The 24,650-nt window shown below is 39.6% G+C and overlaps 1 protein-coding gene across 2 annotated transcripts in view; it reads left to right on the top strand.

The window, feature by feature from the left end:
* The window catches only part of RNF150 (ring finger protein 150), a 125,527-nt gene that overhangs the window by 64,680 nt on the left and 36,197 nt on the right, over positions 1-24,650 (top strand). For both annotated transcript variants that reach the window (XM_015625057.3, XM_033513552.1), the window contains exons 2-5: positions 10,106-10,356; positions 16,309-16,380; positions 16,801-16,883; positions 23,022-23,118. In XM_015625057.3, the coding sequence (XP_015480543.1) occupies positions 10,106-10,356; positions 16,309-16,380; positions 16,801-16,883; positions 23,022-23,118 (503 nt within the window). The remainder of the gene's footprint in view (positions 1-10,105; positions 10,357-16,308; positions 16,381-16,800; positions 16,884-23,021; positions 23,119-24,650) is intronic.

The raw sequence follows: 24,650 nt of genomic DNA, 5'->3' as shown, positions 1-24,650 counted from the left end.
TGGAAGTGTGCTGTTGATATGCTGTCTTAGCTTTGGCTTATTTCACTCTGCTCATGTGTTCCTCACCTTTTGCCTGGGATGTGACTTATTTATCATTTTGTTTTGCTTTTTACCATTCATTTTCCCTCTTTTCTCTCTTTTTGCTCCATTTTAATTCATTGTTCTAATCACACACTGATAAAAGCAGTTTTTGCACCTCTGGGTAAGTTTTCCCTGAATGAGGAAAGAGGAAATTCCCTGAAGAAATTTTAAGAAATTTCTGGATTGTTGCTCTGAGTCTGTTTCTTGTCCAGCAATTCAGGGTCACTTGAATTAGAGTATGCCCAGCAGTGTCGCCTAATGCCACAGCAGATGTGCCATTCTCTTTTCTAGCTCTTTACACTTTCAGTCTGTGCAATTGAACAACAAACCACTCCAGCCCACACAGTGCCATCAGAGCTGTGTGTGGCTTCAACCAGAGTAGTCTGAATCTCTTGGTCTGGGGATTTTCATACATCTTCTCTGGAAGAGAAAAGCACATGCCATGCAAAGCTGCTCTGACTGGCTGGTTTGGTGGTGCAGGAGGAAGATGTGCATAGTCCTGTCTCTCCAAGCAGGAGACAGCATCCCTTCTTCTCTTATCTCCAGTCTGCAGCCCATGATGTCCCATTCTTGAGTCACTGGGGAAGTGGGGATCAAAGGGAAGCTGGGATAGACTTAAGCTGTTCCTGCACAATAATTAGAGTGCTCTGCTAACTGGTGGAGTGACCTGCTGTGTATAGGAGGTGCTGGGAGAACCCTCCCCAGCCTGCAGGTGCTACAGCACCTTTGAAACTTGTTGGACTTGCCCTGAGAACTGATACACTTAGAACCTTTGGACCAGTGATGAGAATCAGTGATTGGAACTCAGGCATTTTTGTTGAAATTATGTTTTTGCATATATGCCTTCTTTTCTTTTTTCCTCTTTTAATGGCTTGGAAATTTTCTAATGATTCTCAACTGTCCAGGGGAAAATGTTGTTTATTTAGCATATGTCACTAATATTTTTTTAACAATTTCTCTTGTGTTTTGAGTAAGTGGGCAGGATTTGTCAGTACATAAAAGAACCACCAATTCTGTGTATTAAGTTTAGATTAAAATCTTCGTAAGAATGCACATAGCAATAATGATTAATCTCCATAATAGCAGCATTTTTGAGAATGTAGAGAATATATATTTACACCCTTCTGAGAGTACCAGACACATTAACTGGTTTGTGTTTGCATTGTACTCTACCCTGACTACATAAGATGCTATTTAAGGCATATTTTCTTTTGGCACAATTCCACTGAAGAAAGCAAAGCAGATTCTGCTTTAGACAGTGGGTGTGTTTTGCCAGAACTCTGAAAAGGTTGTATTTTACTAATAAATTATCCCTGTAGCATATTTGCTCTGAGCTGAAACATAACTGAGCTGTAAAGCCTGCATGAAGGAGTCTGTGTGGTCCCCTGGTACATAAAAAAACCCCATAAGCATCCCAGTGCAAATTCCAATACAGAAAACAAGTGGCATATGCCATCAGCAGTATATATATATATCTCATTTAGAAACCAAGGTAAAATTCTAGGGAGGTCTTCAGTACAAAGGTTTAGAAATTATAATGAAGTACTATCCTGGTTAAGATAACGGTGTCTTGACAATTTGTACCTTAGGTTGGGATGTAAGAAAACCTCTTGAAGAACAGCCTGTTTTCTGTAATTAAGTATGAACAGTACATTGGTTCATTAGCATTGGTTAGTTCAGCAGACTGATGAGTTGACACTGTAGGAAAGAAGCCCAGGAAAAAAGCAGCTATCATGCTGAATTTGATTTTGTGAGCTTTGTAGCTGTTTACTTACTTTTCCTTTGCTGCAGTTGCTGCATAAAATTTAGAGAAAGTCAATATATTCTGAGCTCTTACAGCCTTGTCAAGATCAGCATTGATTACAAAAACATGAACAGAAATTTCTTAGTCCCTAAACAGCAATAAAGTATCTGAAGCTGCTTTTCACTGGAAAGATCACAGTCAGAAGCATCTTGCCTTTCCTTGATTTAGCATCAAAAGAAATGAACTAAGAATAGCTCTGCTGGAGGTTGTTGTTGTCGAATTCAGGACAGAATAGAAAACTTTTATATCCCTTACTTATATACTGTAGTCAGTCATTTACATCAGTCCATCTTTTTTTCTCTACATCTTACTTATCATAGTAGATACTTGTGCTTCTGCAATGATAAGTGTTTCATAGAAATAAGATCGTCTAAGAAAAAAAATAGTTTGTGTAGAAGAATTTCCTAATTTCCTTCTTTTGCAAATTGGAAAAGTGCTGTAGGGAAAAATTATCACTATTCTCACAATTCTCGCCATGGTTGCTGCATTTGCCTTTTAAAGGAAACCTGATTTATAGTTAAATGTTTTGGTAGATGGGCAGAGGACCAAGGTGAGTGCAAGCAGGGCCAAGGAGAAATGGGAAATGAATGAGAGGGTAAGTTGAAGGAAATATCTCTCTATTTTATAGCAGACAAGGAAAACAAATTAGAAATATGTGTGGGAGAAGATGAAAACACCCACATCATCACAAAGCAAGGGCTCTGGAGTAAAAAAAAGAAAAAATATTATATGGTGAAGTCTTGTGTTCTGATAACTTCAGTTGCTGGATATCCACAAAAACAGGGCTATGTGCTGCTAGGATGTCTTTGCTGCAGGCCTTCCCCTGCAGTTTTTTCTTCTCAGGCTGGACATGGTGGAAGGGCATTAACTCTGCCTACCTGGTGAGTCTCAGTTTTAGCAGTGGGAACAGAGAACAGTGGCATTCCTGTGTAGGTATTCTGTTGGCATCTCTCCTCCATGCAACAGGGTGTGAGAGCAGAGAGGCTGCTGCATGGGTGTATCTAGGGGATGGCAGTGCCTGTGGATTGCAGAAGTGGATGGACAAAGACTTCTGCATCCTACTGTGCTGATTTCTCACACTGTGGGCTGAAATCCTGCCTAAAACCTCCCCAGTCCCTTGCCCTTGGTGACATCTTTCTGCAATAGAGACTCAGAGAACAGGTGGCCAGGCCCATCTGCAGGACCCAAATGTGATGTTCAGCATGAGGGTTGATGGAGGATGCAGTCACCTCACGTATTGCTGCTTCTTTCCTCTGCTTTATGCTGTGTTCATACCCCTGTGGGGGAAGTTGGGCATTTGGTGTTCACATATGTGGTGCAGAGCTCAAAGCCAGCAGCCCACCCTCCTGCCTCTACATCAGAAATGCACCCTTCTGCCTTGGGTCAGTCCCTCACTGAGGCTTTGAAAAGCAAGAGGCACCAACTGCCTCAGCCCTAGTCCTTCCTTGTTCATCACTGGTCTCAGAAACAGATATGGTACCCCTATTTTGGCTTAGACAAAGACTTCTTGGTATAATCAGACCTCTGACTTGAATTAATCTTTCTTCTCTCCATGGGAGTTAAAACTTTCAGTTCCCAGTTAATGTGAAAACAAAACTATGGTTTGAGACCTAAGGTCCGTCTGTCTCAGATAGTGTTTCTCATAATAGTGAAGAGCAGCTGCTTGGGGAAGAGAATAAGCAGAGGGTATAAACATTAAATCCTGCCTTTCTGGAATAGCCCTCCCAGCCTTCAGAAGTTTGTGATCCCTAGATGGTTTTTGTACCTAGTTGCTCTTGGATGTTTAGAACTCCTAGATCCTGTGTTTTAACCCCTCATGTTCTCATGTGAGGCCCTTCGTATTTTACTCAGAACCACCTTTTTGGCTTAAGCGTCCTAGGTGAGAAATCTCACTGAATAACTTTGGACAAGCTGATCTGCAGCTGTCCATATCTGTGGCAGCGGCCTCAGGGGAGACAAAGAGTTACATTGTCCCACCCCAAACCCCTTGTGAAGGGCAGCCCAGGTGCTGTGATTGGGTTTGAGTCCCTGGGGGGTTCTCCCTTGCTGTGTTTCTAATGGTTCCTGACCCTGAGCTCCACCCTCAAAGGTGGGGACCCTCAAGAGTTCTGTCCCTCAAAANAGAGTTCTGTCCCTCAAAAACCCCTGCTGTGCCTCTGTTCGGGGCTCTCTGTTCTGGACCTGACTTTGTTCCCATGCTGAATAAATGGTTTCATCAACGGGGGCCCGTCTCGTTGGTGTTTGATGCTGGTCCCCAGAATCCTGCTGCTTCCCTGGACAAGATCCTGAAGTTGCTGGCCGCAACACATATCTGTTATGAAACCTCATTAGAAATTGGTGTCCTTTCTAGTCCTCTGGCATTGAGACAGTTCATTTAAGAGATTATAGATGACAGTGTGTAGTCATTCATCTGTGACACATGATGTGTTGACTGTGTATTACTGCCATGTACTGTATATCACCCTTCTCCTGCCAATTTTTTTCCTACAGTATCATTTATTAATACTTCAATTTGAGACCAATGCCTTGAATGCTTTGTAGGAAAAGGTTCCTGCAGGGAACAGTCCTTTTACCCGCTTTCATTTCTTACCAGTAATGTAGTGTTTCCTCATTTGCCTACATAAGTGTCTAGGACATTGTTTAAACAATATTATGCTTCTTCTTCCCCAAATTGGGTGAAGCTCAGAAATCAGGTTTTTGAAAATTTGATTTTCAAATGTACTTTCTGAGTTCACAAAAACATAATGTAAGGCTAAGTTGTTGGGTTTTTCTAAGGAGAAAAACAGGTAGCAGCTGTTAAATTGCACCATACTGAATAGAAGAACTGAGACTGAGCTCTCAGTGGATGGTCTTAAAGACCTGGAACCCTTGTTACAATTATAAAGATAGTAGTTCAAGTCCAGCTTGGATGGGGCCCTGAGCAACCTGATCTAATGAATGGCATCCCTACTCAAGGTAAGGAGGTTGGAACCACGTGATCTTTAAGATCCCTTCCAACCCAAACTTTTCTATGATTCTATGATATTAGGGCAATTTACATGGCATTCTCATTAACCTATATACCATTTCTCATGTAACTTCATTGGAAAGAAACCAAACACAAATATAAAGCAATACCCTTTTTAAAGAGAGCAAGATCTCCAACAATCTTGCTCTCTTTAATCATCAGAAGTTCTTCTGATGTTTAATCATCAGAAGAAAGTATCTTCTGATGATTAAACAGACCATTCTTGGCTATAGTTTAGACAATCACCACAGCACCATCACCATGGAGTCCTCTTCACTCTCTTCAGCAGTAATTTTTCAGCTGAGTTGCTGTTCTGGAGGGAAAAAAATGGTATTTTTTAACAAATGTCTGTTCTTTGCTCCGAATTAGCTTTAAAATATTACTCATCATCCAGACTGTAGTGTAAAATCCATTCACAAGGATGTAGGCAGCAGCACAAGCTGTGGCAGGAGAGCTCTGTGGTTGGCAGCACAGTGAGTCCTTACGCAGAGTGAGCACTGCTGAGCTCCCTGGAAGCATCACCACCACTGCCAGCACCACCACTGAATTCCCTGACACTGCCTGGGGCTGGCACGGACTGTGGGCTGAGCCTGAGTAGGATGTGGAATTGGTTAGATTTGTCTGTTTTGCCTCTTTACAATAGCTACTGGTTACTGAAATGGATTCCTAAAAACAAAATAATTTCTTCAAGAAGTAAGGAAGAGTTGCTTAGGCTCTTGCACCTTCCTGTAAGGTCTCTGTTCCTGGGCTCTGAGCCATATCGAACACTGTCAGGGCAATTTCTAAACTCAAAATATTGTTTGGATTTTCACTTAGGAAATCTGTCGAACAGATGCATGGAGAGGGTCTTCTGGATCTTTGTCCAAAGCATGCATTTTCTCCACCCAGAAATAATAATGCAGATACACTTCAGCAAGTTAAAATTACTTAAATCATCCCAAATGCTTGTAATTTCTACCTTACTTGTTTGGTTATTTGCTCATTAGGAGAGAACACTGATACATTAAATGTTTCATTGGCAAAAAATTTAAAAAAAAAGAAAAAAAAAGAAAAAGAAAATCCATTCACTGCAACCTGAATACCTTTGATTTATGAATCTCTGATTCATCCTGACAGCTGCTTAAAAATTCATGTCAAACTCTGCGTTAATGTTGGCCAGAAAAAGAAAGGAAACATGTTAGGGAACAGGAGTGCCACAAAATACAGTTCCGACTGTGGGTGTGTTTAATGAAAGGCAGTGGTAGCATTTAACTTGCTAAGGAAGCATCAGTACACATTACTAGAACCTTTTCCTTTTTTGAATCTGTTGAACAAATGTGTACTTGGGCATAAAAATGCACCTCTAACACTGATGTCTCATGATGTTATTTCCCTTCTTTAATTTGCATACTTCTGATGTATGTTGGAGCTTATGTTAAACTGAGATAATACAAATATTTTATTCAAAAAGGGAGAAAAGATAAATAAATTGCTTTCTTTTTCTTTTATTCTCTTCCTAATATGAACATATTTGAGATTAATAACATGATTGATAAATAAATAGCATTCTCAATAATGTCTTGGAGGAATTATAAACTCGGTAAAACATTTTTTAAAAAACCAACTGATTATTATTTGTTACTGTTTTCATTATTTTTTCCAACAATGCTTCATTACAAGTGGTAATGTTTTCCAAGAAAATAACCAGGTAGCCTTAAATTTTAAAATATTAAGAGTTTGAATAAATAAAAGAAGCTGCATTCCTCTTGGAATAACAGTGTCTTCTACTTTGCATTTCAAAATAGTTCTATTTAATATATATCCATGGCAATTTGCTTAGTGTCCTGTGTCCAGAAATATATTAAAGTTATATTAAACATAATAAACTATAACTTAATTAAACACATAGTTAAAGTTTTTTACGACATGCAAGATTCAAGATAATTAAATAGTTAAGATACTACCTGTATTTTCTACTGGAAATAGGTTTGTCTCTATCTCTATTTTTATAAGCTTTCAGGTGATTTCCATGCAGTGTTCTAGGTTGTACTGATGATGTTAAAGATCAGTACTGGATAAGTCAGCTGGACAGAGTGGTGGCTTTTGAGGGCAGTTGATTAAATTCAGTACTTTTGGCTGTGGAATTTTTCACTGTGGGTTCTTTTTGGGTATATGTGAGATTGGTGCTTTTGTTTTCCTGTAGAATTAATTTTTTTTTTTTTTTTAAAGACAAGGAAAAGAACAAAGGAAGCCATGTGGCCAGCTAAGCCCTACTCCAGACAATTTTTCTTTTGGACTGCATGAAAATTACCGGCATGGCAGCAGTGCCCTTCTCAGCCACTTTGAGACTTGGCAAATTCTCCTTAGTCCATTAGGGTAATGGTTGCATTAACCTTTTGTAATAAATAGGTATTAGAAGAGTTGCAAGGCCAGATTTATCTTGACTGTTGGTGGTGGACTCTTGGTAGATAAAAATAAAGGGGAATAACTGAATAAAGCTGAAAAACAATAATGCTTTATAAAAGAGTTTCCAATCGTGGATATCTAAAATTCCTGACACAGCCAAGATGTTGATCCCCTCTATTCACTGACTGACCTGTTCATAATCAGGGAAATATTATGATGGAAAGCATCATGAGAGGAAGAGGTGTGGTCTTTGCATTTCTGCTCTGAGACTTGAGAGAGGGGGGTTCTGTTCCCAGCTTCACAGTGGATTTCTGTGAGTAGCAGCAGTCTGCCACACCTATTTCAGTACCTCCGGTTGATCCAGGCACCCAAGCAGAATTTTATAAAGTTTCCACCGCAATTAGTGTTTTCTGCTGAACACCACTCCCCTGTGTATATCCAAAGTCCTGCCAAACACCTCAAGGCCTTCAGCATCCAAATCCATTTGAAAACCTGGTGTTTATACCTCCTAGCATTTATATGCAAGGAGGTATAAATTTTATATGCTATTTATACCTCCTAGGAGTTTTTAGTGAAGAAATGTCTGAGCTGGACTTTGAAGACTAGGATACAGTGCTGCACTGCTGAAACTCACATTGGATACAAGCTTGGAGGGAGAGGGATGCTGTTGAAAATGCAAGTCACCCTCCTGTGCCTCCAGTTGTGGCTGAGTGATCCCTTCCCATCTCCATGAATGTCCCTATGAACACAGTGCATTCTTCTCCTGCCAGAGTCAAAATACAGATAGCCATGGGATTAGCAACATGTCAGCCAGTTTCCTGGGATTTCATCTGAAATTCTGAGGCCCCACCCCAGCATAGTTCTTTGAGTTCAGACACCTCCAGTTTGTACCTTTCTAAATGCCAGATCATTATAATTTCATTTGCTGTTGTTCCTAGCACATTTTTACATTATAATACACCCTCTCTGTCCTTAGCTACTTAGAACAGTTGGGTATTGCAAAACGTAGTTTAGGTGTAAAAATAGTCTATGTGCTTGTTTTGTGAAGTGAAAGGACAGAATATCCCTAATATTAAACTGTAAAGCAGTGTTAGTTTATTTGTGAGGCCATAAAAGGCATTTAACAACCTGGTGAATCCCAGATAATTTCAGACCATATATTTCATGTATACAGGGAACATAATATTGTAAAGAAAAGAAAACAGTTTCAGCAATGTGTGATGCAAGTAACATCAAATAGTGCTGTACAGAAAGGAAAACTGGTGTGGAGTCGAGGATAGCTATATCAGTGGAGGGGCCACTTCACAGGGTCATTGGCAGGACTATAGGAAGTCCCTGCTTCATCCCATTAGTGGGATTTTGCTGCCTCAGCTGTGCTGACTTGCATCCTTGTAGGGCCATGCTGCACACTGTATCAGGGGCTGATCTGGGCTGCAGAGGCAATTTTTTGTGGAATTAGACAGTGCTCTTGACTTTAATCTTGTATCAGTTGGAAAGTTGAACTCCCAGCAAAAGGCCCAAATTTCTGTATGGGTTTGGGCTGTGGGGAGCCACTGGGAACTGTTGAGCTGCTCTTTGGTTGCCAGCCTGGTACAAGAGTAGTGATGCTTTGGCACATTCAGGTTGTGAAACCATGTGGGAATCTGTGATTGAAAGTGTTTCTGATCTGAATGCAGAGTTTGGAGGGCTTTCTCTGACAGACTCATGACCCTGCAAAACAGACTGTGATAAATGTATATGGAGTGTTGGATGCCATGTGCCTCTCTTTCTGCAGTGTTTACAGCAGTATCATCCAGATAAACCTCAGTAGTGCTAAGAAATCTGTGTTTATGTCAACCCATGAACACATTTTACGTATCTCACCAGGATTAATATGTAGAAACACACTGTGTAACTGGTTTCAGTTGAAACCTTCACCTCTTGGTAAACAGGAGAGAAGAGCAGAAGAAAGCACAGCTTTCTTGTTACTGTTTTGTCAAACTGGACAAATCAGAGGGCTGGGCAAACACCAACTGTAGGAAGTTCAAGAAGGGCAAGTGCCAAATTCCACATCTAGAATGGGCAACCTTGGGTGTACAGACAGACTGGGGAGTGAGAAGCTGGAGAGGGTCCTGTTCTATGGAAAGTTGAATGTGAGTCAGCAGTGCCCTGGGAGCCAGGAGAGCCAACCCTGTCCTGGGGGGCATCAGGGACAGCATCGCCAGGTGGGCAAAGGAGGGGATTGTCCCACTCTGCTCTGCACTGGGGCAGCCTCACCTCGAGTGCTGGGGACAGTTATGGGTGCCACAATATAAAACAGGCATTAAGCCATTAGAGAGGGTCCAAAGGAGGGCCATGAGGATGGTGAAGGCCTTGAGGGGAAGCTGTATGAGGAGTGGCTGAGGCCACTTGGTTTGTCCAGCCTGGAGGAGACTGAGGGGAGACCTCATTGCAGTTATAACTTCATCAGGAGGAGAAGCATAGTGGCAGGCACTGATCTCTTCCCTCCAGTGAGCAGTGATGGAACGCAAAGAAATGGCATGTAGTTGTGTCAGGAGAGCTTTAGGTTGGATATTAAATAAAGATTTTTCATCCAAAGGGTGGTTGGGCACTGGAACAGGTTCCCCAGGGAAGTGGTCACAGAACCAAGCCTGACAGAGTTCAAGAAGCATTTGGACAAAGTTCTCAGGCACTTAGTGGGATTCTTGGGATGTCCTGTGCAGGGCCAGGAGTTGGACTTCAGTGATCTTTGTGAGTCCCTTCCAACTCAGGGTACTCTGTGATTCTATGATTGCCTTTTGGTGATCACGTGTTTTACTTCAGGTTCCTTTTCTCTCTCTGTCTGATAGGCTTAGAAGATGTTGTAGCAATAATGATCCCTGAACCCAAAGGGAAAGAGATAGTGAGCCTCCTGGAGAGGAACATTACTGTGATGATGTACATAACCATCGGGACACGCAACCTGCAGAAGTACGTCAGCCGGACCTCAGTGGTGTTTGTCTCCATCTCCTTCATTGTGCTGATGATCATCTCCTTGGCATGGCTGGTCTTCTACTACATCCAGAGATTCCGCTACGCAAATGCCAGAGACAGAAATCAGGTGAGCAGGGCTGGAGTAACTGTGTTTAAAAAAAATCACCACAGGATTTATTGTAGAAGTAAAAGAAATTGTCCATGTGTAGTAAAAACAGAAAACCAAAAGAAAACCCAAGAAATTGAAAAGAATAGGAATATAAAAATGACTGTGGCTGGGAAAAGCCAAGACTTTGTCAACAAACATGGGATTCAAGGAAAAAAAGAAATTAATAATGTATACTACGGAGATTTTTTCCTTATGCAAAACACAAAAAATAGACAAAGGTGATGTTTGTTTGTGAAAAGTTTGTTTTGATATATACATATAGCTAAATGTCATAGCAATGTGTCTAACTAAGGAGCATTGAGATCAAAATGCTGGCTAAAACACCGTGAGGTATATAAGTGTGAAGCAAGTGTTCATGATAAGTGAAGAAAGGAGAGGAAAAAATATTCTCACTTTAATGCTTCCTTAGAAGGGACTTGGGCTAGAAAGACAAGCATGTCCCTCTTCATTTGACAATGATCACTGAACAGCACTGTAGTGATAGCCACCAATGTTATTAAACCACTGCTATTGGTTTTGGCATCTTGCCTAAACCCCTTGAAAGAGATAAAAAGCCTATACAGCTGAAAAGAAGTCAGTACCAGTGGTTTTATAAAGCACTGTCCATCTTTATGTTAGTTCAGCAGTGAATAATAATAGCAACAATAATAATAAATTTCATATTTTATTGCCTGGATGCAGCTATCTCAGCAGAACTGGGAAGCTGATGCTTCTACATTTCATTCTAACGGTACAGTAGAAAATGTTATCAGTCTATGAAATCTGAAGAGATAACCATTTTACTGCAGGAAAAAAAATGCACTATAATGCAGAGAGGTTTCTGAACCCTCAATAAATTACTGTCAGGGCCAGGAGGGTTGCCTTCTTATTCAGAGTATGAATAATCATCTTGTAGAGAAAAGCACTGCTTTTCTACAGATTGTGTAGAGTTACACACTCTGTAACAAACACTTGACATGTAGGAATCCCTCACCTTCTCCCATTGAAATTCAGTCATCCTCTGAGATAGAGAGCAGCTGCTCTGTGTTTACAAACAGAAGGAATGTATTTCCCTTTTAAATACAGTCTGAAATTTTGGATAGCAAGAATGAGACTATCCCAGCTGGAATCTGAACATCATTGGCAGCAGATTCACTGTGACTGCAACGGCTGTGATAATTTTTAGATGCTTTGTCTGCAAAAGCACATGCATGCCTAATTTGTTTGTGTAAGTGTGCTTTCAATCAACTAATTATACAGGCAGCTTAGCAATGTAAATAGACATACATAAACATGAAACTCAGCAAAATAAGAAGCTCGTTCAGGTGATATGTTATAGTTTGAAGCTGATGTGTTTACATGTTCAAACATATATCCTTTTCAGTATTTTCTTTCCAAAGTTTGAATGAGACCAACATGTACACAAGCAGTTGTCCTATGGAGGGGTTTTAATAATTTGGTTATTATACTAGTTCTGTTCTTCAGAAGAATTAGAAAGCATGCCTCCTAAGTTATTACATATTATTAATTTTGGGGGCAAAACTGGACAATAATAAGGGGCAACCTAGAAAGTCCTCATGCACTTTTCTTCTTACAGTTTTGTCTGACATCTAGTCTCTTTATTAGCTCTTTTCATATGAAAAATGGTAGCAATATACAAACAAAACTATGATTTGTGTTAATGGTTTGCTGTGGCTTTTTAGTTTTGTTTCTTTTAGTCCTGGCTATGGCATATAATGAAGTAGGTAGTTCAGAAGAGCTCAGCTTGCTCTTGCCCTTCCCATGAGTGTTCTTCTCTGTTTTCCATCAAGTTCTGGATTTTTTTTTTTTTCCTTTTGACACATTTTCTTGTAGTTCAAGGATGGGATCACAATAAAATCATAGTGTCCTTTTGTCAAGCCTCATAAACACTTTTTTCTAGTCCTTCTCTATCTGGTGATTCTCCTTTCCAGGTCTGCTTCCCTTCTTTCTGGGTGTAAGTTTCTGAGCAAGCAGGAAATCCAAAACGAACTGATTTAGTTATCCATCAAGAAAGCAATGAATCCAGCTATTGAGAGAGGGAGCTAGAAAGACTGAAAACTCTTCTGGAATAATTTCACGTGACTGCACAGTGAAATGAAACCTGGACATAATCCATCTCCATCTTCAGCCACCACTCTTCCTCATCATGTATGCAAAATCTAAGTTCACATGCCAGAAGGAAGACACAGCTTACTCTAATTAGGTGCCTGATTTTGATGAGTGGAGAACCAGGATTTCAAAGATTCTTCCTGAATGCCAGGGCCTATTCATCACAACTTGGCTGGAAATTAATGTAGTAGAGCACAGAATTGTCTTCTACTATGGGCTTGTGCACCTATAGCCAGGGTGTCGGCTACAAATATACTGAGGTATCAATTTTTATTTTAATACATTTAATTTTTAAGAGTATCTCTTAAAATTAGATAGACAACTGTACTTTACATATGGAAGTAGAAGATAGGTAGTAATATTCACATGATTGAACCCCTTTTTTTCCCTCCTAACAAGATGTCCAGGAAGTTACCTGATTGCCCTGATAATTAATCCTTTTGACATGTAGAGGATAAATTTGTATAAGAAAATCTGTTTCCTCAGCAGCTTGTTCCTGGAGGTCTCCTGAAGATGAGAGAGTTGAGAGAGTTTGTAAAAGGCTGTGGAAAATGTTTAAATCAAGAAACATGATATTGCAGAGCTAATTAGAAGCAGTTTTGAATTACATGACAAGTTCCAGAGATATTTCAGCAAAGTATGACCTGATTTTACAGCCCTGTAACAGCCAGACTTAACAACAGACTTAAAAACAACAACAGCAACAACAAACCAACCCTGTCAGTGTGTCAGATTTCCTATTTCACCAGTAATAATAGAGTTATCTTTTTATTGTTTATGACGTGGGAAAATGAAGAGGGAATAATGTTCCAGTGCCAGACTTACGTTTCTTCCATGTCCCTTCTTTCCATTGGCTTGTTGTTCAGAGGAAATTTTCTACAAAGTCATTTTGAAACTGGTTGATCTCCTTAAGTTTTGCAGAATAGCGAAAGCCAAAGCAAGTAGAGATTGCACTGGAGTTGTGTGATCTTGTGTGTCCTGAGTTAATCTTTAGTATATGACTGTCAGCATGTGGAGCATTTATCTGAGAAGGAAGACTGGTGGCTGTGGCTTGGAATGAGAGTTTTGGCCCACTGAATAGGGATGTCAATCTTTGAAGCAATTTGGGAAGATGCTTCCCATGGTGGAGTCTGCAAACTTTGTCTGTGGATAGATGTGTCCGATACCTCATGTTGGTGATGTGTCTCATTCTGAACAATGCAAAACGTGATCTCCTTGCAAAGGTGGTTGTCTAGTAAGGCCATTAAGAGAGAAGCACTTACTGTAACTTCTCTTCCACAGCATTTACACTCATTTACTTTCTCAGGAACACAGAAGTGTTGCTTTCCATGGATCTGTCCTTCCTTTTTAATGTGCACTGCCATCTCCTCTAGACCTCTGCATCTGATATGCTTAACTCCTTCCAGTCCAGTACTGAATGTTGCAGCCTTGCTAATGAGATTATGAGATTTATGGCTGTAAACCTCTAAGCCTCACTTTAAACCCTTAAACTGTTCTCATGCCTCTTATCTTTTAGTAAAAATCATTGGTTATTGATAGTATGCCTTGCATTCAAGTGGGAGAATCCTTTGAGAGTATGACTTTTTAAAAACTAAATTACTCTCATTTACATGTATGTTATGAACTTATCTGTTTATGATAGATAAGAGAAAGAAAACATGAAAGCAAGCAGATCAACAATGTACATGAGTTTTTAATCTTGTCCTTTCCCCTTCAAGAATGTGCAAAATAGAACTGAGACATTTCATTCATTAAAGTAATACTAATGATAAAAAAGGATCACAAGCACTTTCTGAAGCATGACATAATGGCTCTTGTCTTGCTGTATGTTATGAGTCTGTCTTTGATTTACATTAAAGAACCAAATAGCTAACAAGAAAGGTTTCCAACTCTCATTTGATTATTTTATTTGAGGGAGACTGTGAGAAAAATGGACCACAGAAAGAGTTGTTTTATAGCTACAAGATAATCCTTCACATTAAATAATTAAGTTGCTGGAAAGCTCATATGTAAATCTCCTGATAGCCAAGATTATTTTGACCTCTTTAGCCAGATACGAAATTGCACTCTGCTTTCAACATTGCAGGTATTTTGTCAGCCTTTCCAATCCAATATACTTGCTCTCTAAATTTAATCCAGTGATTTTAATTGAATCTGAAGACCAAAGTGGTAATTTACTGGTCATATTAGGTGATTAGGTCAGTTTATAAACTACCTCAAGCTTCCATCCGTTTTTGGCCTCATGCTCTCACCCCCTCCAGCTGGAAACCTTCCTGCTGACAGGCCCCTCTGAACTCTGGCACAGGAGTTTCCCAGCTCAGAAAGTTGAATGTCTTCTGAGTCACCAAGGGCCCTAAGTTCTCTCTAACAACACGTCTGGAAATGTAGTTGGGGAGAGAAGGTGAAAGGAAGAGTTTGACTCATTTATTAGTGGCAAATTGGAACATGCTATATCATAAACTGTTACAAAGAAGACATTGGAGTGGACATTGCTTCATGAAACCATGTGTGAGGTATAGAACAAATGGCAAGTGCACAAAGGAGGGTCACCAGAATGACCTGGAAACAAAAGCACATGGCATCTGAGGAGGGGTGAAGGGAGCATACTAAGCTGAGTGGGGAGCAGAGGAGGAGGAAGGGCTCTACTTCCAGCTGCAAAAAGGGTGGTCAGAGAGGAGTCAGAATCAGCCTCTTCCTGGAAGTGCACAGGGTAGTGGTCACGAATTACCAGCAAGGGAAATTCCATTAATATGTTTAGAGAAGAAAAAAGACTGAGATTGGTTAAGCACTAGTACAAATTTTCCACAGAGGTTGTGAAATCTCATTTCCTGGAGATATTTAAAGCTTGACTTGCACAGCTCTGACTTTGAACTTGACCCAGCCTTGAGCAGGGGGTGGGAGTACGTGACCTCCCAAAGACTTTCAGCCTGTGAGTCTTTCTCCAGACTGCCTTGTTGCTGGATTAGCACAAGTGAGCAGCCAAGTCCTTGGAGCACTGATACAGGAACAAGCTCCGTGGCACAGGGTGCTGAGCAGTGATTGTGTGAACTGCCCCACAGTGTTCCCATCCTCTTGCAAGGAGTGGACATGTCCATGTTCAGTGTCTGAGGACAGGGTGTTTTGTGTCAGGCTGTTATTACATACTTTAATCCTGGTGGCTGTGACCCTGTCAGCACGATAACAGTGTTTTGGAAATATGGGAGAACAGTCAGACAGTCAGAAACGTCACGTGGTAATCACTTTATGGTCCACTGGAGGGAATGATAGAAAGGCAAAGAATGAGCAAATGGTTATGTATGAACAGGATGTTACTACAAGACTAGATAGTGCTTTACCTGTAAGAAAATGCAGATGGTTCCACCTCATTTTGATAAGGTAGGCATCTCTGTATTTCAGGAAAAAAGACAGGAGAGATTATTCAGAGTTTTTGTGATTAAAATTAACAGGTCAATTAACTTTCAGAGGTTGCATCCTACTGAAGATCATGAACTAGTTATGGAACAATGTAAGAATAAAGTTCAGCATTCATTCTGCTAACTGCCCAGTATTTTTTTTTTTTAAAGTGTCATTAAAAAAAGAGAGGGAAGAAGTAGGCTATTCAAATAATGCACTTGTTACCTACATTGGTATGCATTGCTGCAGTATACCACACCTACTGTGCCCTTATTGTGATCTATTATGTTTATATTTGTACACTATCCTGTTCCATGTACTTAAAATTATTAAGAAGCTTAGAGAGAAAAAGTTTTGATTTCTGCATGAAGAGATGCTCTTTGCTTAAGAGCAAATTTTGTATTGCAGCGCCGGCTTGGAGATGCTGCGAAGAAAGCAATCAGCAAGCTGCAAGTCAGGACGATCAGGAAAGGTGATAAGGTAATTTTTCAAAATGCTCGTTACTAAATGAAACTCTGTGCTAAGGATTCCTTCAGACCTCTGGGACGAGGAGGCAGAAAAGAAATGCCAATTGCTTATTTAACTACTGTGTTTGTTCTTCAGATGGGGGAGGAGTGCTGGTAAGCAAGTTACGGATGGAATCAAGTGGGGAGAGAGGGTGATTTGGTTAAAGATGCAGAAAATTCTGAAAGTTAAAACATGCTAACTAAATCTGCATGCTTCCCAGTGCAAGTTTCCGGCTGGAAACATGTAAGAAAATCTGACTTGCTAGTTTTGAAATGTGTTACTGCATTTGCAATCTGCTTCAGTGACTGTTTTACTTTGTCACATAGGCTCTTATATGAAGAGATTAGCTAACAAAATAAAAAATGAATATGATGAATATTCTCTTTCCTGTAGGAGACTGAGCCAGACTTTGATAACTGTGCTGTTTGTATCGAAGGCTACAAGCCCAATGATGTTGTCAGGATATTGCCTTGCAGGTAAATTAAAGGTGCTTTTAGCTCTAATAGTCTCTACTTCAAGACGGTCTCTGTTCTCAGTTTCACACTGATGAGATTACCTGAGAACTTGGGGAGGGAAGGGTGAGTTTATTATTTTGGCCTATTCATAATTTGTTAGTAAAGATATCTGAAATGCCTCTTTATTCAACTTGAAGTGAAACTAGTGTTGATGGTGGTGAGACCCTGAGAGTCTAGTATGGTAGTCAGAAATTTTGTCTGACCTGGGCCTATAACAAAGTCTTAAGTAGGATTTTTAAACTAAAGTTTTGATTCATCTGTTTTCCTCACTGTTTTTAATTAGAATAAATGCCTTAGGAGAATTTGCCTCTGACTCGAAGGTGAGCCCTGGCCACAGCAGCCAGGGATAGAACAGGCTCCTGCTCCCCCTTGAGCTACTTCTTTTGTTGTCCTGGGCCTGAGAAAAGGATGACTTTTGTCAAAAAAAATCCCCATGTGAAGATACCCTGTGCAGGACATTCACCCACAGTGATGTGACATAGGAGTGCAGCCTCTTCCCACCCCTAACAACTGTGTTCATCTTTGTGCTATTGTATTGTCATTTCTGAAGTGTTACCTAATGGAGAATTTCTCTAAGGAAATTAATTTCTTAGGAAATTTCCTAGGATCAGTTACCCCTAGGAGAGCAACAGCAAGTGTTTGATTTCCCTAGAAATACAGATCTGAAGGGTGTACATATAGAGATTTTATTTTTTTCAATAGAACATCTTTCTTCTCCTGAGTCATGTTCACTGGCTTGAGAAACCAAAATACTTGTTTATTTTTCTGTTATGTTGTACCCTAGTAGATATTTGAATGATACAATCTGTCCATTTCTGTTAGTTCATGTGATTCATTAAATCTGTTTACTGCCATCACTAAATGGCTAACAGATTAATCATAAATTTGACCTACTGTAAATCCCCCACAATGACAAATTGCATGTGACTTTTTTTTTTTTCTACAAGCAGACACAAACACATCACTTCATGAAGCAGAAATACAGAAAAATGAGACATTCCCATAAAATGTGGACCTTAGTTTGGCATCAAACCTGTTTGCATGGAAGTAGAATAAAGCTTGGAAATTTTGCATGATACAGGCAGGTAGTTTTTAGAGGTAGATATACAACAGCTTAAATATATGTCTAAGCTTTAGCTTTCACTTGTGTCCCACCTCATAATTCAATGAGCCTTTGTCATCTACAGTGTTGTATCAAGCAGAGTGAATAGAAAACACAGAGTTAACAGGTGGTATTTAGTTCTTCGATGACTTAGAAGGTCGCCCAGAAAATGATTCATGCTAAAAGGGTAGCAGTAGCAGAACTGTCTTGTAAAATACCCACAGTTTGATCCTTAGTTCAGATCCTTAGCAGTTTGGAATTATAAAAACTCAAAGATCTTTCTCAAACAGCTATTTCACCAACCCTGGCTTTCCCACTATACAAACTGTGAGGGCAGTGTTTTACATACTTGCAGGGGTTTGAACTTCTGAAACATGAAATGGTATTCATGATTCTTTCTCCTGTTCTCAATCTCATTTCCTCATACAAAAAAAAAAAGAAAGTGGATTAATTTCTGTTTCTGTGAAGTGAATAGGAGTGTGTTATATCTTGCTAAAGACCTAGAGACTGTAGTTTTCTTGCTCTGGCATCCTCAGTTAAACTATGTTTCTAACATGTGAACCTCCAGTATCACAGTGGATGAGCTCTGAAGTCAAATAGATACATGTTTACTAGGACTTGGACTGTTTTCCCAAATGTCCTCTCTTTCCTGTTGGCACTGGGATAGCTGTTTTTATGTACTCTGGAAAGTACTACTCTGGAAAGTACTACTCTGGAAAGCTCAAGGAGAATTCCAAGTGAACGTGTGCTTCTTACTTTCTGTCTTCATCAGGCAGCTCCCACAACTGACTGTAGTAATAAATTTCACTCTACAGAGTTTGTTAAATAAATAAGGAATGACACTTGGTAAAAATGAAAAGCGTTGACTTGCAGCTGGTTTTATGTTTAATGGAAGCAAACTTCTCTGAAGTTGTCTTTAAGGGCACTGAGACAAGATCAAATGTAACCAAGTGCATTGTTCCCAGAGTGGCATCTCTTGTCACAGCCCTATTTCACTCTGCTTGTCCTCAATCTCCAGCTTTAAAACAGTGTTGTCTTTTCTGCTATTGCTTTGGAGAAGTTACTGGTCCTGCTGCTCCCAATGTGTGCATTTTACTGAGCTTTTACTAACTTTACTAAACTTCTATAGAGAGGCAAGACATTTCTTTCAACCTTATCTCTGCTGGGTGCCTCTTTTTTTTGCTGTTTCATTTTTTTCACCAATAAACACATTCTCTGATTTCATTCCAGCTCATTCTTTTCCCCTGAACCTTCACTCCATGAACAACTGTGATTTCAGAGTTTTCACTCCTACTTTCTCATTTTATTAGCTTCCTGTGAAAATTATTGCATCACACACATACCTCCCTTTGATTCCTTCCTCTCACCCTCATCATCATCTTATTTTGTCCTCCTCAGAAGTAAATAATACTGTACATGCAACCCCCAAAATCTCAAACGTTCTTATTGGATACTACAGTGCTACTAAGTCTCTCACAAAAATTCTAAATCCCTTACTTCAGATCTATCTCTAATCCAGGCAACTGATGATCTTATTTAGGGTTATCAGGGATGTACGTCTCTTAACTGTATAGGTGAGACTAAGAGTGGAAGGTGGGAGGAGAACCATTTTCCTTAATCTGGAAAAAAAGCCTCTCAAAATTGTTGGCAAGCTGAATGCTTTACAATAGTTGTACTATAATAATTATTGTTATTGTTGTTATTATTATTATACTTTTAGGCTGAGTGCAACATGATTTTTTTTTCTTGTATTATCTTGGCTGAAATTGCATCTTTAAGGAAAACAAATACATTTCAAACAAAAGCAATGTCTAGTTTAAAAATGTGAAGTGCTATTTATATAATAGTAAATGGAATGCTCTGGGACTTTGAGGTTCTTTTGCTTTGTGCTCTATGAGCTTTGCACAGCCATGTGCAGCCACAAGAGAGTACAGGAGGGATCCCAGGAGGCCACCACCGTCAGGGTGGTGGACAGCACAGGGGCACTGGCACGCATGTGTTGTTGTTGGCAGCTTTTTCCAACACAATGCCATCTCCTGGGATGAAGACTGCAAATTCCCCTGACAATTTATTGCAGTGCTTCATTACCTTGTCCGTCGCAAAGCCTTTCTTATTGTGTAACCTGGATCTCACTTGCTGCTGTTTAAACAACATCATTGTGCTTCTTATTCCTGGGAGAGGTGGAGAACGGTTGTTTCCTTTCCCTTATGAAAACCTTTTCATATGAGGCTGTGACAACATCTCGCCTTCCTCTTTGTCAACTAATCAGTTGCAGTTCTTTTGGAAACTTTTCAACCCTTCCAAATCAACCTATTTTTGCAATGAATGTGGTTGCACACAACAAGGAAAAAAACCTGTATTTTTATCTAGCTTTGACTTTGATTGTCAAAGCCATGTCCTGAGCCTGAGCTTGAAACATCTCTTATTGTCTCCCTGTATGGGTCATTAATTCTGAAATCATCCATGATGGCTCTATCCTCTCCTTCCATTTAAAACTTGCATCAGTCAGAACTGCAAAGGGAGTTTTTCTTGCAGTTGATCTTTTTACATCTTTGCCATGTGACAGTGAAATATTGCAGTTGCTCTCATCTTGCTTTATGCTGACCCTTCTTTTGCTTGAATTTGGAACATAAAACAATTGACAATTTGTTGAATGCCATAAGCATGTACATAGTGCTGTACCTAATAAACTTTCAAATCCAAATCTGCAAAGCCTGCCACCTTGCTTTTCTGCACAAATGTTTACATGTTCAAAACATATTATAAGAACTCGAGTTGTATAATGCAGTACAAAAATTTTAAAAGGTAAATCTTTGTCTGATTTTCAGTAGCATTCCATTATTCAGTGGATTTCTGTCAAATAATCAAGTTCTTCCTGTAGTACATATTAAATCTGAAATTAATGGAGTCATAATACCCTGTGCTAAATTAGTATTGAGAAGTGTAAAGTGACAAGATCTGTCATGTATTTAAATTACTTGGCATTGTTAGGATTTATTTTAGAATATTGTTTTTGAAGCCAACTTTAGGAACACTGAACTTCAGATTTTAAAGTCTTTAAGGCATGAAAGTGATCCAAGCTTTTTGATGATGAACAAATACCATGAAATTCTCTAATATGAACCCCAGTTTGACTGAGGCTTTCAAAGCTGAAAATTGAAAATGAAAGGGGATTTTCTGTTCTATGGTAAAATGTCTTGGTGGAAACTACGTATTTTTTATTCAAAAGAGATTTTGGAAACCTGTTTTGTTTTGTTTTCTGAGAGATTAATAAATATCTCAGGTTTTGTAAATGGACCGATGATTTTGGCACAAATGTGCTTTTCAGATGTTTGCCAACAAACATACTTACGAATTTGATTATATAATTAAAGAAAACCAATCACTAAAATAATTTCATCATTATTTCATGTAGCTGAAAGGCAAGACATAAACTTCCAGTACCCTCTGAATTAACAAACTCAAGAAAATATGTTTGTTAAACTTTTAAATGTAAAATTACAGATGCCTAAGAACTGTATCTTTATGCTTTCACCTATTCAGAATGCTTGTCTAATGATATTCTGAATATGCCCCTCCTAAGACTGAAAGAAGGAAATGTTGAGCAGGACAGAGATCAAAATCTTGTTCATTTGTTGTTATCCATTAGGTCAGGTCTCGTTTGGAAGGACAGCTGTGAACTTTAATAAAGTGGTTGCTTAAACTTCAAATATCACAATGCTTCATTTGATTAATCATGTTGACATACAGGATAAAATGAGGTTTGATACCCCAGCCAACTGATATAATTAGACTAGATCAAGCTTCCAAGAATATGTTTGGCCTTTCCCATAGTTGTATGAAGTGATACAAAGCGCAGGAATGCAGTAATTTGCTGTGTAGTGACACAATATATCTGCTGACCCATTCAGCTGAATAAGTGGCCGTTAAATATTTGGAGTTACTTTGGTACATTAGGTGACTGGCTTTCTCAGAGATTGCATTTCCTTGTAGAGACTAGTATGTGCAGTGCTTCTTGCAGGGATTATACAGGTATTTGGGTGATTCAAGTCTAACAATAGCTACAGCACTGCCAAGCCCACCACTAAAGCATGTCCCCAAGTGCCACATCCACACGTCTTAAATACCTCCAGATATCACTTCCCTGGGCAGCTGTTCCAACTGCCTGACCACCCTTTGGGTGAAGAAATGTTCCCTAGTATTCCTAGTAACAGAATAAGCTCTCATATCTGCCAGTCAGGTAGACACACTCAAGATCTCCATAGTCATTATTAGTTTTTTAAAGGCAAAGCTAAATAAGAAACATTCAGTTCCTCCACCTGATTAATGTCTAGGAAAAGTGGAAAAGCCCAGCATCTACAGGGCTCAGGTAGTTGCTTAGTGATTGCTTCAGAATCAGAATAGGATTAGCAACAATTCCTTCAGGGAATTGTGTAGGAGCTCTCTCTGATGGTCAGCTTCTAAAGACCAGGGAAGTCAGAGAGAGTATTTTTAAAAGCATTGTACTGGGTTTTTTTCTGTTTAAATGAAAAGTATCTTTTTCTTTTTTTTTTTCTAATTCAGTTTTTATGCCTCTATCCTGAAAAATACTAGACCCTCAATGGCTTCACATTTAAATTATGTATAACCAGGTTTGTCTGTAGAGCTATTAAGAAAAACTAACATGATTTTTACCTTTACCAGCAAGCATCTTTTGTTTACTGACAGCTTTTAACATTTAAAGAATACGGGGTTTTCTAATGTTTTTTGCATATTTTCCCTAGGTCTCTAAATATGTAGTCTTCTATTTCAAATACATTGAAATGTCCACATGTTTGAGTTACTGCAGGAATCATTTTAGCATTGTGTGCATAGGTCTTAGTTCTGCAGTCCTTGCAGAGGTCACAAACTGCACCAGTTGAAATACACTCACTTAAAGGAATTCAGAATAATCTGGTACTAAGTGGTAAATTGTTCTGTGGTGCACTTGAATTAAGATATCCTGGTTTTCATTGCAGGCATCTTTTCCACAAATCCTGTGTAGACCCCTGGCTGCTAGACCATCGTACCTGCCCGATGTGTAAAATGAATATTCTAAAAGCTCTAGGGATACCGGTAAGCACTTTGCAGACCAGCCCATCAGGGCAGAAGAGAAATACCAGCCACATGAGTATATCGCTAGCCTTTGCCTGTTTCTTCCCGTCTTACTATTTTTGCCACATTATTGAATAATTAATTGATTTATTAAGGGAAGTACAATTGAAAATGTCTGACTCTACCTCTGTCCTGCACCTCACTCGTATTAGCAAGGAAGAGCATGTACATGAGGGTAGGTTGGGTGTTGGGATTTGTGTGTTTGTGGCTGTCTGCTTGGTGGAGCAGAAGATTGTTCACTGGTGTTTTGGTGGATTTATAGAATCTTTCACATAGCTTTCAGGACCAGTTTTATTTTTTTAATCATGCCCTCGGTTCAAATCTGAAAGCAGAAAGTCTGCAAATAAAATTTTCTCTGCTATACTTGTCAAGGACAGCTAATTGCTTCTGTGGAAAGAAGTCCTTTTTCTGTCAGATTTCTCTTAAAGTCTATCTGAAGCAAGATCTGTACTCCTAATTAAGGGCCATTTCTCTCAGTTACTAAGCATGTGGTGGAGCACATGACATACAATAAATTGTTAAGCTGTTTGATATCTGGAACATTCAAATGTAGTTAGAAACTGCCAAAGTAACTGGCAGTTTCTAACCACATTTAAAATCTTTCTAAGTTGCATGTTTACATTCAGATAGTGTATGTCGTGTCTGTCATACAGTTTCCCAACTGGAGCTATCACAGAGCTCAGAGGCTTCACCAGGAGGGAGTGAGTCACTCTCCCCCACTGTGCAAGGCTTGTTAAGTTCAATACTGAAACACCTCCAGCTGATGCATTAAGAGGTGCTGTAAATAGCCCCCTGAGTTTCAGTCAGTGATGCACCAGCTCACATTTGAAAGAACTATATAAAGTAAAACAGCTCACATGAACATACTGTGGAGCTGGTACAGCCATTCTCAGAGAACTCAGTTTTATGGAGTTAGGAAGTAGGTTGCAGGCAGATATGTTAATAAACCTAATATAATCCAAACTGAAAACATGCAATGTGGAAAAAGAAGCAGGGCATTGTAGCTAGGGTAATGCATCAAAATAGTTTTGCTACTTTTTCTACTAGACATGTATATTGTCTTTAGTATATTGAGAGCTGATGCAAGTGTTAATCAGTGCTTGAGATGAAAAGCCAGAATGAAGGCTAGCTCTGCCATTCAGCATCTCTGCACCTAGGCTTAAATACAGAATATTTTCACAGGTTCCATCTCAGCTCACAGGCCTGCCATGAGCAGTTACACAGGGTTACACCTCTTCTCCCTACCCAGTGTATTGTTCCATGGCCTCCCAGTGCATCTGACAGCACCATACTACTTCTGCTCTCACACTGGCCCATTCATATTTTTGTCCAAGCACTTCATTAATGTGCCCTTTGTCCAGCTTCATAATCAGAGGATATACGCAAGCCAGACCAATGCTTTCTGGAGGCCTGCAGTGAGACATTAAAGGCTTCCAAGAAGCCTAGTGCTGTTAGAATTTACATCCAGAACATGGTTCTCACTGGCTTCACTG

This window comes from Parus major, chromosome 4 (assembly GCF_001522545.3).
Source record: "Parus major isolate Abel chromosome 4, Parus_major1.1, whole genome shotgun sequence".
Taxonomy (NCBI): Eukaryota; Metazoa; Chordata; class Aves; order Passeriformes; family Paridae; genus Parus; species Parus major.
The sequence above is the reverse complement of the archived record's forward strand: the minus strand, read 5'-3'. Positions and strand labels throughout refer to the sequence as shown.